We start from the raw sequence: 12,537 nt of genomic DNA on the forward strand, positions 1-12,537 counted from the left end.
GGCTTGAGTGCTGCAGATTGTGCTGGTTCTCACCCCTCTGTGTTGCATCCACCAAAGGAAAGCGAGTGTCATCTGGGATTTATCCTATTCCATCCAGCCCTCATTGCTTACATTGATATCTTCCTGGTACCTGTTGTCACTGCATTTGCAACCCCAAATAAAATCTCTCTTCCACTTCCCTCACCCTAATTCTGATTCCAAAAGCTCTCGTTCTGTATGTCTGAAACTCATTTTTGCATTGTTCTCATTTCCCAAGAGTAGTTGGGCTTAAGGAATATTGATCTTAAAGTTGTTCTGCACACAAGTAATTCTATTATATTGTTTCCTCACCTTTTGGGAAGCTTTTGCCTCGGCACTTAATAGCCCATCTTGTTTTCATTTCTTCTCATTCCTGGGGGGCCAGGTTTGGTGTTGATGGTAATGGTGGGACAGGAAGAAATGCCTTCAAGTCATCTCTGGGATGACCATTGAGCTATGACCAGTGAGCTGGGACCACTGACCTGATGGAATGGCCTTAGTGAGTAACAGACTGCAGTGATGTGTCAGCTTTCTTATGGCACAGGAACAACCAAATCTCTTATATTTCAGTGGCCTGGTTCCCAATAGACCCTGCAGGCCCTACAGGTTGTCTTCCCAAGCTGCCCCTTGCTTCACACCACCACCTTCCACCCCATAATATTATAGAAGGACACCTAGTCAGACAAAATGATACAACTTAATTTTATTAGGACAAGGTTGGTGGGCACTGGAGTGGCACCTTCCGGGGCCAGGACAGGCACTGGGGAGGGGTCACAGGATGCCACGCGGGCACCTAGAAGCCACAGCTGCCCTCCACAGTGCGGCACTGCACCATGCGCAGGAATGTCTCGACCATATCCATGTCCTTCCTGAAGCAGTGGAGCAGCTCGTAGTTCTTGAGCAGTGAGTCATCGTTCTGTGAGTCTGTGTCAAACGTGCTGTAGGTCTGCTTGAAGATCTGCCCAGTCCGGGGGCTGCCATCTTGCAGCCTCTGCAAAGTGAAGGAAGAGAAGGAGAGGCTGAGCGCTTGGTCACTGTTCCCTCCCTCCCTCTCTCATTCATTCATTTTCCTCCCTCCCCTTCAGGGTGTAGAGAAAGACCTGGAGGATTGATTCACCAGGGGAAATGAAGACTAAGGTGAGTTCTCTTGGGTCAGGGCCTGACTGCTAAAAAGAGGGCAGCAGTGTTTCTCTCCCCCAGCCCTCGAAGCCAGTGAGGTTGCAGGATTGGGGAACCCTGGCGCCACCCTCACCCGCATCAACGTTTGGATGCCTTCCTCTAGGTTCTTTAGGAGGTCATAGGCATCGCTCTCCAAGGTGCCATACACCAGGTTGTTGGCAAACACACTCCCGAGTAACTGCACGGGCTCCAGCCACGACTGGATGAGAAGCAGGGAGATGCGGAGCAGCTCTAGGTTCTGCAGGGGAAGGACACGCAGTGGCTGTGCTGCCCGGGGGCTCTGACCACAGGCCTCCCCTATCCCCACCTTGGGGAGAAGGTATCCACTCACGGATTTCTGCTGCGTTTCCTCCCTGTTGGAGGGTGTGGGAATAGACTCCGAGAAGCAGAAGGAGGCCTGGGGGTTCCCCATGAGCGAATGCTTCTTTTCCTTTGGGATGTAGGTTTTTTCCTAGGAGAAGGACCCCCCCACCAAGAGGGACTGCTGGTCTCTATGCTGGAGACCAGCTCCCATTGTTACTTCTCTGAGAACCTCGCTCAGTGTATGCTCATCTGCCGGCATTTTCGCTTCAGAAAACAACCCTGAGCTCCTTAGTCTCCTCCCATGACTTCCCGGGGGGGAAAGTCACCCCTTCTTGCCACCCCTGACATGCACCCATTCCCCAAGAGCTTACAAACTCCTGGTAGGTGTCAAAGGCCAGTTGGTGCAGGCGATGGGCTTGGATCATAATGTTGTCAAAAAGCCTGAATAAGGGTACGCTTGAGACCCTACCAGCCTCTTGAAGCCAAGGCAGGCAGAGGAGGGCAAAAACCAGGAGCAGGGATGTCCGGGAGCCTGGGGAGAAACCGGAGGGCAACGGAGGGAGCCAGAGAGCAAGAGGCCAATGCTCTCCCCGCCCCAGGAGCTGTTTGTTTTTCTCTCTCCATCCCTCCAGGGACCAGGAACATTCTGATATTGGTTAAATATCTGGGCTTAGATGGCGATACTCACATTCAGAAGCCCCAAACCTGAGGGTTAGTGCCCCTGTCCCATCTACAGGGCGCCACCTCTCCCCTCGGGACACATCGTGTCGAAAGGGATTTTAGGGGCGCTTACCTGCAGCCATTGCAGCTAGGCGAGCTGTCCACAGGACTCTGAGTGGTTCGGGCAGTCGGGCTTTGAGATCCTGGAGCTGGTCTCCTGTGGGCTCTTTTTATACCCTGGCCCCTTATCTCTGGCTGCTTGACCCTACCTATTTCTCTGTACGTTTACTCATGGGACCCCTGATGCGGCTGTGCTAATGGCTAATTTAGAAACTCCTCCCACACATGCTGGGATCATGCCCCCTGGCTTGTCATGTTTCCCTTCCCACCGTCACCAACACTGTGAGGGTTGTGCACAGAGGGTCAGCCAGAGATACTACCCAACCTGTCCTCTCTTTAAGGGTCAGGTGGGTGCCCTCTGGCAGCACGCCATGGTGGCCAACCTGAACGCGGGGAAGGATGTCATGATAGCCAGTCCTTAAGACCTCTACCGACCCCATCCCACTCTCTATCCTATCCCTTTCCTCCTCCTCGCATGTTTCCCCTCCACCAAGCAGAGAGAATGTGTGTTTTGGGAAAAGGCGGCAAGCACAGGCAATAGATTGCAGGGGTTCTGGGCAGGATTCAGTCCTGAATTCCACTTTTGCTGACTCCTCCTGGGCCAGCCCGAGGCAGCTGGATGCAGTGCTAATACTGACCACTAGAGGGTACCAACCACACACTTTGCTCTCCTCTTTCCCTGAGCCTTGGGGCGGGGGCGGGGGCGGGGGCTCCCCCAGGTCCCTGGGAGGACGAATCTACACTTGAGGTATTGTCCCAGGTCCTTGGACCTGCAGCAGGGATACAAACCAAGAAACAGAAATCCTGGGGACAGACACGGACCACAAGCGCTTCGTCCTATGCCCTGAAACCATCAGAGAATCTAAAAGTTGTAAGAGCTCTTGAAGGTTTGAGTCTCTTCCCCAGCTTTGGAACTCAGAACACATCAGGCCGAAAGATGCCCTGGATAAAAAAAAAAAAAAAAAAGTCCTTTCTCCAGAGCAGGTAGTGTGGTGCTACTCAGTTATTTAGTTATTTTAGTTTCTTTATTTTATTTTATTTCTTTTTTGTGATGGAGTCTCATTCTGTCACCCAGGCTGGAGTGCAGTGGCATGATCTTGCCTCACTGCAACCTCCACCCCTGGGTTGAAATGATTCTCCCTCCTCAGCCTCCCTAGTAGCTGGGATTACAGGCTCCCACCACTATGCCGGGCTGTTTTGTACTTTTTTAATAGAGAGGGGGTTTCAGTATGTTGGCCAGGCTGGTCTCGAACTCTTGATTTTAGGTGATCCACCCTCCCTGGCCTCCCAAAATACTGAGATCACTGGCATGAGCCACCGCTCCCAACCCAGTAATTTCAGCTTTTAAATCCCTCTGAGTGCAGGGATCCTGCCCCCAACACAAGGGGCTCTTTGCCTCATTTTGTCTTTCCATAAGGGGCAGCTTGTTCTTTCTCTATTCCCAGGTGAGAATGGCCCAGTGGCATGGGGTGCCTTGTAGAAACCTCACAGCAGGACAAGGCGAAGGCAGAGAAGGCCAGGACTGAGCCTCCTGTCTCCTGGTGCCCAGAGTTGGGGCTATTTCAATACCATCTGGAGGTCACAAGCATCAGATGCCCCCAGAGGTGAGAGCAGGAAAGAACATCCTCATGGGCACTGAAATCATCCCCCGCTGAGTTTAAGAGCATCTAGCACTTGACGCTATAGAAACAGAAGCAAGGAAGCAAGGAAACGCTTCTAGAAGTGGTTGGCTGTGGTGTTGGCAACCAACATTGAAAACCCACAGCCCTGTAGCCCAGGATGTGAATGCTGGGGCCCTGCCATCTCCCCCCTTTCGGAGCAGAAGACAGACCTCCTTTTTCTGCCGTCATTCCCGAAGCATTACCCGATCAGCAGCCCAGACTCATCATCTGCTGGGAGGGCCCTGGGCTGTGGGCTGTTCTCCAGGCAGGGCTGCAGGAGGGTCCAAGAGGGGTGTCATCAATGATACCAGTTCTGAGAAAGCTGGGGCCCAGGGAGGGTGGAGACACCTCTTTCTCCATTCTCCTTCCAGCACCAGCAAAGAGGAGGAGCCAGGTGGGAATGGAGGAGGGTCCCTGAGCTCCACTTAGCTTCTGCCTCCCCCACCATCCTTCCTCCAATGTGAATTGGGACAGACGGCGCCCCATGACAGGGTCTTTTAGCCAGTGTTGGGGACTTAGATGTGGATTTTCGGCCATGGAAGAAGTCTCCAGCCTCCCTTAGGAATGAGCCCTAGCAGGGGCCCTAACTAGGGATCACTGCACAACTCCGCAGATAGGCACAGGGTTGGTGAGGCTCCCTAGACGGGTTACTGCCAGGAACACGTGGGAGCAGCCAGGGTACGGGAGTGTCTCCTGTCACCTCTCCACTTCTGTTGACCCCAGAGTTATGGTGACTCAGAGGACTCCAGGGAACCCTGGGGAAACAACTTTACAAAGGGTTACCATGGCAACCATGGACCAGAGGGAAGAACTGAGGCCCACAGGTGTGGGCAGAAGTCGGTGATCCTTTTCTGTAGTCTCGATCTTCCCAGGGCCTTGAGCAATGGAGACCACGTCCATCATTCATTGCTAGTAAAAAATCAACTTTGAATTAGACTTGAGATTTTCCTGACAGTCCCGGGAAGTGGCCCACTGTTGGAGCATCACTTGGGGCCAGATCCCTGGCTCCTGCAGGCTGAGAGACTACCCAACAAGAGCCTCCGCATGGCCAGTGGGGAGAGGCTGGGCTTCGCATCTCTGGTTTCAGCCTCAAAAGGCTCAGGATAGGCCAGACACTGTGGCTCACACCTGTAATCCCTCCACTTTGGGAGGCCGAGGTGGGTGGATCATGAGGTCAGGAGTTCAAGACCATCCTGGCCAAGATGGTCATATCCCGACTCTACTAAACAAACAAAAATTAGCCGGGCATGGTGGCAGGCGCCTGCAATCCCAGCTACTCAGGAGGCTGAGGCAGGGAATTGCTTGAACCCGCAACATGGAGGTTGCAGTGAGCTGAGATCACGCCACTGCACTCCAGCCTTGGTGACAGAGTGAGACTCTGTATCAAAAACAAAACAAAACAAGACAAAAAGCTCAGGATAATCTCACAATCATCTTGGTTCCTTTAAAGAACCTCCCTTTATAATTTAGGATTAATGAATTTCTCTGTGTGTTTGGAAGCCCTTCCTATGTCCAACCTTGACTAACTTTAGGGTTCTGTGTGCCTGCTGTGGAAAGTCGCAGATCTGCTGTTGATCCTAAAGTGGTGTCTTTCAGGCTTTGAGATCTCCTGTTAGGTTCAAGACTGTGGGGTTGAGGACAATCACATTTTTCGAAGCCATACTCACCGGGTCTTAGGGATCGCCTCCGAGGGACTGGTGGGCGCTCCTTCCACTCCCACTTTGGTGATTTGCGGCGCACACTTCCCACCTGCAGCTCTGTTCTTTCTTCCTTGAGATCAGAGGCTGTTTATCGTACTGGGACATACTCTACCTCCTTTTGGCTTCTAATATCCTTTCTCTGAATTTGGTACCGAGTCAATTACTCAGCTCATTGGATTAAGGTCTTCAGGGAATATTATGTGGGGATTCCCAAGGGCTCTCCTAGGGGAGGTGAGGAAGATGATCAATACTTCTGCGTGTCCACCATGTGCTTGGGACTCTACTGAGCCATAGGGATGTGAGTGAGGATACTGAGGCTCAAAGAGATCAGGTGGCTTGCCTGGAGCTCTCCCACTATCCAAGGCCTATCCAAGGCCCCCAGGCTTTCCTTCCATGCCAAGATCTTTAGAAACCTCATCTAGTAAAGATGGTGGCACTACTAGGCATGGACAGAGCTTGCCTCAGTGCAAAGCTAGCAGGACAGGGGTCAAGTCCCTGCACAGAGGATGTTCCATGAAGATGGGGGGAATTGAACATGAGGAATTCAGCAGCAGAATGAGGTGTCTATAGGCATTAAGGAAAGTGGTAGAAAACAACCACCCAGTGTAGCTCGGTTTAGTGAACCGAGGCACATCATGCTGCCTATTTGTATTGCACGTTTCAGTGTACATCGTGTTTCACTTCCTGTATCTCGTTGGACCCTTAAGCTTGCCACATGATATGGCCGGGGGGTTCAGGCACGGAGAAAGGGCCTTGGAAGGCTTGGGGAGGAGAGGGGCAGGCACTGTTGTGTGTTGATGGGGTATTGTTTGCACTGGTTGATGATCTCTGAACAACCAAGAAGTACATAACGATCTACCTAACCGGACGTGCTAAGTAATTTCACTTTGGGGATGATTCTCCAGGGAGACAATCCATTGACAGAGAAGTGAAAAACATCGAGATGTGTCTAGTAGTTGTAGGAAGTCTGGGGTGCTTTCCTGATGGGGTGTCCTCAGCTGGAAATAGCCTCTCCTTCCTTTGACCTGTCCTGTGGCTATTTGCAGACATTTTATTCCTCTTACCAGACTGTAAGCTCTTTGAGGCTGGATTTCTTTTCTTTTCTTTTCTTTTTGTTTTTTGAGATGGAGTCTTGCTCTGTTGCCCAGGCTGGGGTGCAGTGGCACGATCTCAGCTCACTGCAAGCTCTACCCACCCCAGGTTCACGCCATTCTCCTGCCTCAGCCTCCTGAGTAGGTGGGACTATAGGCTGTCCGCCAGCACACCCGGTTAATATGTTGTATTTTTAGAGATGGGTTTTCACCGTGTTAGCCTGGATGGTCTTGAACTCCTGACCTTGTGATCCACCCGCCTCGGCCTTCTAAAGTACTGGGATTACAGGCGTGAGTCACTGTGCCCGGCCTGAGGCTGAATTTCTGCCTTTCGTCTATTCATTCTTTCACTCATTCTTCTATTCGTTCATTCACCGATTCCACAAGTAGTTGTTGTCTATAACATTTGCCAGAGATTGTACCAGGCAGATGGGCATATCTAGATAAACAAAACACATGATCCTTTCTCTTCTGGAGCTAACAATCTACTGGCAGCAGAGATAATAGCAAACAAGTAAGTATGTAACAGTAAAATAGAAATTTGGAATTCGAAACATTCCCATGAGGTAAATAGGTAAGATATGGAGGGAGGGAATAAGCCAGAAGGTGACAAGACGAGGCAGCTGGCACAGCTCTAGGCCCCGGAATTCAACAAGCGTCTACTGAGTGGACCCAGCACATGAGAGGACAGTGCTAAGCAGAGAAGTCAAATGTCCACTGGGCTGGGCATGGCCAGGTCGCCCATGCTGTGTCTGGACGTCCTCCTGCTGGTATAATTATTTTAAAATGACAGGACAGGGAAGGGCGCCATGGCTCATGCCTGTAATCCCAGCAATTTGGGAGGCCAAGTTGGGCAGATCACCTGAGGTCAGGAGTTGGAGACCAGTTTGGCCAATATGGTGATACCCCGTCACTACCAAAAATACAAAAATTAGCTGAGCCTGGTCGCGCATGCCTGGATCCCAACTATTCGGGAGACTGAGGCAGGAGAATCGCTTGAACCCAGGAGGCAGAGGTTGCAGTGAGCTAAGATCGTGCCAGTGCACTTCAGCCTGGTTCCCAATAGACCCCGTGGGCCCTACAGGTCGTCTTCCCAACCTGCCCCTTGCTCCATGTCACCACCCTCCTCCCCATAACATTATAGAAGGACACCTAGTCAGACAAAATGATGCAACTTAATTTTATTAGGACAAGGCTGTTGGACACTGGAGTGGCACCTTCCATGGCCAGGAGTGGCAATTGGGAGGGGTCACAAGGGATGCCACCCAGGCATCTAGAAGCCACAGCTGCCCTCCACAGCGCGGCACCGCACGGTGCACAGGAATGTCTCGACCTTGTTCATGTCCTTCCTGAAGCAGTAGAGCAGCCTGTAGTTCTTGAGCAGTGTGTCATCGTTGTGCGAGTTTGTGTCAAACTTGCTGTAGGTCTGCTTGAAGATCTGCCCAGTCCGGGGGCTGCCGTCTTCCAGCCTCTGCAAAGTGAAGAAAGAGAAGGAGAGGCTGAGCGCTTGGTCACTGTTGCCTCCCTCCCGCTCTCATTCATTCGTTTTCCTCCCTCCCCTTCAGGGTGTAGAGAGAGGCCTGGAGGATTCACGAGAGGAAATGAAGACTAAGGTGAGTTCTCTTAGGTCAGAGCCTGACTGCTAAAAAGAGGGCAGCAGTTTCTCTCCCTCACCCCTCGAAGCCAGTGGGGTTCCAGGATTGGGAACCCCTGGGGTCACCCTCACCCACATCAGCGTTTGGATGCCTTCCTCTAGGTTCTTTAGGTAGAGATAGACGTTGAAGTTCGAGGTGCCATACACCAGGTTGTTGGTAAACACACTCCTGAGTAACTGCACGGGCTCCAGCCACGACTGGATGAGCAGCAGGGAGATGTGGAGCAGCTCTAGGTTCTGCAGAGGAAGGACCAGCGGTTGCTGTGCTGCCCGGGGGCTCTGACCACAGGCCTCCCCCATCCCTGCCTGGGGGAGAAGGCATCCACTCACGGATTTCTGCTGTGTTTCCTCCTTGTTGGAGGGTGTCGGAATAGACTCTGAGAAGCAGAGGGAGGTCTCGGGGTTGCGCAGGAATGAATACTTCTGTTCCTTTGGGATATAGGCTTCTTCCTAGGAGAAGGACCACCCACCAAGGTCTACCCTGCAGACCAGCTCCCATTGTTACTTTTCTGGGAACCTCACTCAGCGTACGCTCATCTGCCTGCATTTCTGCTTCAGAAAACAACCCTGAGCTCCTTATTCTCTCCCAGGACTTCCCAGCGAGGGAAAGTCACCCCTTCTTGCCACCCCTGATGTGCACCCATTCCCCAAGAGCTTACAAACTTCTGGTACGTGTCAGATGCTAGCTTGTGCAGGTGATGGGCGCAGAACACAGCGTTGTTAAAAAGCCAGGATAAGGGAATGGTTGGGAAGGCACTGCCCTCTTGAAGCCAAGGTAGGCAGAGCAGGGCAATAGCCAGAATTAGGCATGTCCAGGAGCCTGGGGAGAAACCGGAGGGCAACAGAGGGAATGGAGAGCAAGATGCCAGTGCTGTCCCTGCTCCAGGAGCTGTTTTTTTTTCTCCCTCCCTCCAGGGACCAGGAACATTCTGAGATTGGCCAAATATCTGGGCTGAGATGCCCCCGTCCCATCTACAGGGCTCCGCCTCTCCCCTCAGGACACATCGTGCAGAAATGGATTTTAGGGGCGCTTACCTGCAGCCATTGCAGCTAGGTGAGCTGTCCGCAGGACTCTAAGTGTTTCAGGGAGTCGGGCCTTGGGATCCTGGAGCTGGTCTCTTGTGGGCCCTTTTTATACCCTGGCCCCTTATCTCTTGCTGCTTGACCCCACCTATTTCTCTGTACGTTTACGCATGGGGCCACTGATGTACCTGTGCTAATGGCTAATTTAGAAGCTCCTCCCACACATGCTGGGATCATGCCCCCTGGCTTGTCATCTTTCCCTTCTCACCGTTACCAGCATCGTAAGAGTTGTGCACAGAGTGTCGGCCAGAGATACCACCCAACTTGTCCTCTCTTTAAGGAGCAGGTGGGTGCCCTCTGGCAGCACATCATGGTGGCCAACCTGAACACGGGGAAGGATGTCAGGATAGCCAGTCCTCGAGACCCCTACAGACCCCATCCCACTCTCTATCCTATCCCTTTCCTCCTCCTCACATGTCTCCCCTCCACCCAGCAGAGATAATGTGTGTGTTGCGAAAAGGCACCAAACACAGCCAATAGATTGTGGGGGTTCTGGGCAGGATTCAGTCCTGATTTCCACTTTTGCTGACTCCTCCTGGGCCCGCCTGAGGCAACTGGATGCAGTGCTAACACTGACCACTAGAGGGAACCAACCCCACACTTTGCTCTCCCCTTTCCCTGAGTCGGGTGGGCGGTGGTGGTGGGGGGGAGCTCCCCCAGGTCCCTGGGGATGAAGAAGCCAGACTCATGGTATTGCCCCAGCTCCTTGGACCTGCAGCAGAGATGCAAACCAAGAAACAGATATCCCGGGGACAGACACGGACCACAAGCGCTTCCTCCCCTAGACCTGAAACCATCAGAGAATCGAAAAGTTGGAAGAGCTCTGGAAGGTTTGAGTGTCTTTCCCAGCTTTGGAACTCAGAACACATCAGGCCGAAAGATGCCCTCTCCAGCCATGGAAGCCCCTCCTCTTTTTTCTCCCCCTCCTTTCCAGAGCTGTATAGAGCTTATCCAGTTGCCAAGGGCCTGCCTGTGCATTCTCACGTCAGACCTGCCACTTGTCTTGTGAAGGAGGTGTTATTATCATCCCGTTTCACAGGTCAAGACACTGAGGCTGAGAGAGACTGATTGCATGAGCTACCTCAGCCAGGGCAGCAGATCTCCACAACCTTGCTCTTCCCACATTGTGTTACTCAAAGTCCTTTCTCTGGGCCGGGCACGGTGGCTCATGCCTGTAATCCCAGCACTTTGGGAGGCTGAGGTGGGTGGATCACTTAAGGTCAGGAGTGCAAGACCAGACTGGCCACCATGGCAAAACTCCATCTCTCCTAAGAATACAAAAATTAGCTGGGCGTGGTGGCACAAGCCTGTAAAAGTGGGAGGCTGAGGCAGGAGACTCACTTGAACCCAGGAGGCAGAGGTTGCCGTGAGCCAAGATGGTGCCACTGCACTCCAGCCTGCGTGACAGAGCGAGTCTCCATCTCAAAACAGATTTAAAAAAAAAGTCCTTTCTCCAGAGCAGGTAGTGTGGTGCTACTCAGTTATTTAGTTATTTTAGTTTCTTCATTTTATTTTTATTTTTATTTTTGAGATGGAGTATCATTCTGTTGCCCAGGCTGGAGTGCAGTAGCACAATCTTGCCTCACTGCAACCTCCACCTCCTGGGTTCAAGTGATTCTCCCTCCTCAGCCTCCCTAGTAGCTGGGATTACAGGCACCCGCCACTATGCCAGGCTAAGTTTTGTACTTTTTTAGTAGAGATAGATTTCAGTATGTTGGCCAGGCTGGTCTCGAACTCTTGAGTTTAGATGATCCACCCTCCCTGGCCTCCCAAAATAGTGAGATGGCGCGAGCCACTGCTCCCAACCCAGTTATTTCAGCTTCTAAATCCCTCTGAGTGCAGGGATTCTGCCCACAACATAAGGGGCCTTTTGCCTCATTTCGTCTTTCCATAAGGGGCAAATTGTTCTTTCTCTATTCCCAGGTGAGAATGGCCCAGTGGCATGGGGTGCCTTGTAGAAACCTCACAGCAGGACAAGGCGAAGGCAGAGAAGGCCAGGACTGAGCCTCCTGTCTCCTGGTGCCCAGGGTTGGTGCTATTTCAATACCATCTGGAGGTCACAAGCATCAGATGCCTCCAGAGGTGAGAGCAGGAAAGAACATCCTCACGGGCACTGAAATCATCCCCCGCTGAGTTTAAGAGCATCTAGCACTTGACGCTGTAGAAACACAAGGAAGGAAACAAGGAAACACTTCTAGAAGTGGTTGGCTGTGGTGTTGGCAACCAGCAATGAAAACCCACAGCCCTGTGGCCCAGGATGTGAATACTGGGGCCCTGCCATCTCCCGTCTTTCAGAGAAGAAGACAGACCTCCTTTTTCTGCCTTCATTCCTGAAGCATTACCCGACCAGCAGCCCAGACTCATCATCTGCTGGGAGGGCCCTGGGCTGTGGGCTGTTCTCCAGGCAGGGCTGCGGGAGGATCCAAGAGGGGTGTCATCAATGATACCAACTCTGAGAAAGATGGGGACAAGGGAGGGTGGAGACACCACTTTCCCCATGCTCCTTCCAGCACCAGCAAAGAGGAGGAGCCAGGTGGGAATGGAGGAGGGTCCCTGAGCTCCACGTAGCTTCTGCCTCCCCCACCATCCTTCCTCCAATGTGAACTGGGACGGACAGATAGCACCCCGTGACAGGGCCTTTTAGCTAGTGCTGGGGACTTAGATGTGGGTTTTTGGCCATGGAAGAAGTCTCCAGCCTCCCTTAGGAATGAGGGCAGCAGGGGCCCTAACTGGGGATCACTCCAGAACTCCGTAGATGGGCACAGGGCTGGTGAGTTTCCTGAGACAGGTTACTGCCAGAAACACGTGGGACCAGCTAGGGCAGGGAGTGTCTCCTCTCTCCACTTCTGTTGACCTCAGAGTTATGGTGACTCAGAGTACTCTAGAGACCCCTGGGGAAACAACTTTACAAAGCGTTACCATGGCAACCATGGACCAGAGGGAAGAACTGAGGCCCACAGGTGTGGGCAGAAGTCGATGATCCTTTTCTCTAGTCTAGATCTTCCCAGGGCCTTAAGCAATGGAGACCATGTCCATCATTCATTGCTAGTAGAAAATCAACTTTGAAT

At 52.3% G+C, this 12,537-nt stretch overlaps 2 protein-coding genes across 2 annotated transcripts; both read right to left on the reverse strand.

Moving 5' to 3' along the window:
- Positions 1-706: 706 nt before the first annotated feature.
- Positions 707-4,841, reverse strand: LOC114669819 (somatotropin-like). The gene is made up of 8 exons (XM_077971054.1): positions 4,725-4,841; positions 4,145-4,212; positions 2,943-3,003; positions 2,606-2,663; positions 1,872-2,146; positions 1,529-1,648; positions 1,271-1,435; positions 707-1,009 (listed from the first exon to the last, which is right to left on the reverse strand). The coding sequence occupies exons 1-8, from the start codon at positions 4,839-4,841 to the stop codon at positions 812-814; spliced, it is 1,062 nt and encodes a 353-aa protein (XP_077827180.1). The 3' UTR covers positions 707-811.
- Positions 4,842-7,898: 3,057 nt separating this feature from the next.
- On the reverse strand, positions 7,899-9,431 carry LOC718474 (growth hormone variant-like). Its single transcript, XM_077972430.1, has 4 exons — positions 9,422-9,431; positions 8,717-8,832; positions 8,459-8,623; positions 7,899-8,203 (listed from the first exon to the last, which is right to left on the reverse strand). Exons 1-4 carry the CDS (start codon positions 9,429-9,431, stop codon positions 8,006-8,008), a joined length of 489 nt encoding a protein of 162 aa, XP_077828556.1. The 3' UTR covers positions 7,899-8,005.
- Positions 9,432-12,537: the final 3,106 nt, after the last annotated feature.

The sequence above is a fragment of the Macaca mulatta genome, chromosome 16 (genome assembly GCF_049350105.2).
Source record: "Macaca mulatta isolate MMU2019108-1 chromosome 16, T2T-MMU8v2.0, whole genome shotgun sequence".
Classification (NCBI taxonomy): Eukaryota; Metazoa; Chordata; class Mammalia; order Primates; family Cercopithecidae; genus Macaca; species Macaca mulatta.

Excerpts from the sequence above, each read along its gene's own strand:
- LOC114669819 (XM_077971054.1), bottom strand. The coding sequence starts at position 4,841 with ATGGACGTGGTCTCCATTGCTCAAGGCCCTGGGAAGATCGAGACTACA. Across the intron at positions 3,004-4,144 it reads GAGTCTGGGCTGCTGATCGG|GGACCTGGGGGAGCCCCCGC; the intron begins GTAATGCTTCGG and ends TCGTCCTCCCAG. Across the intron at positions 1,649-1,871 it reads TTGACACCTACCAGGAGTTT|GAAAAAACCTACATCCCAAA; the intron begins GTAAGCTCTTGG and ends TCCTTCTCCTAG.
- LOC718474 (XM_077972430.1), bottom strand. Across the intron at positions 8,624-8,716 it reads AGGAAACACAGCAGAAATCC|AACCTAGAGCTGCTCCACAT; the intron begins GTGAGTGGATGC and ends CTTCCTCTGCAG. Across the intron at positions 8,204-8,458 it reads GCATCCAAACGCTGATGTGG|AGGCTGGAAGACGGCAGCCC; the intron begins GTGAGGGTGACC and ends TTCACTTTGCAG.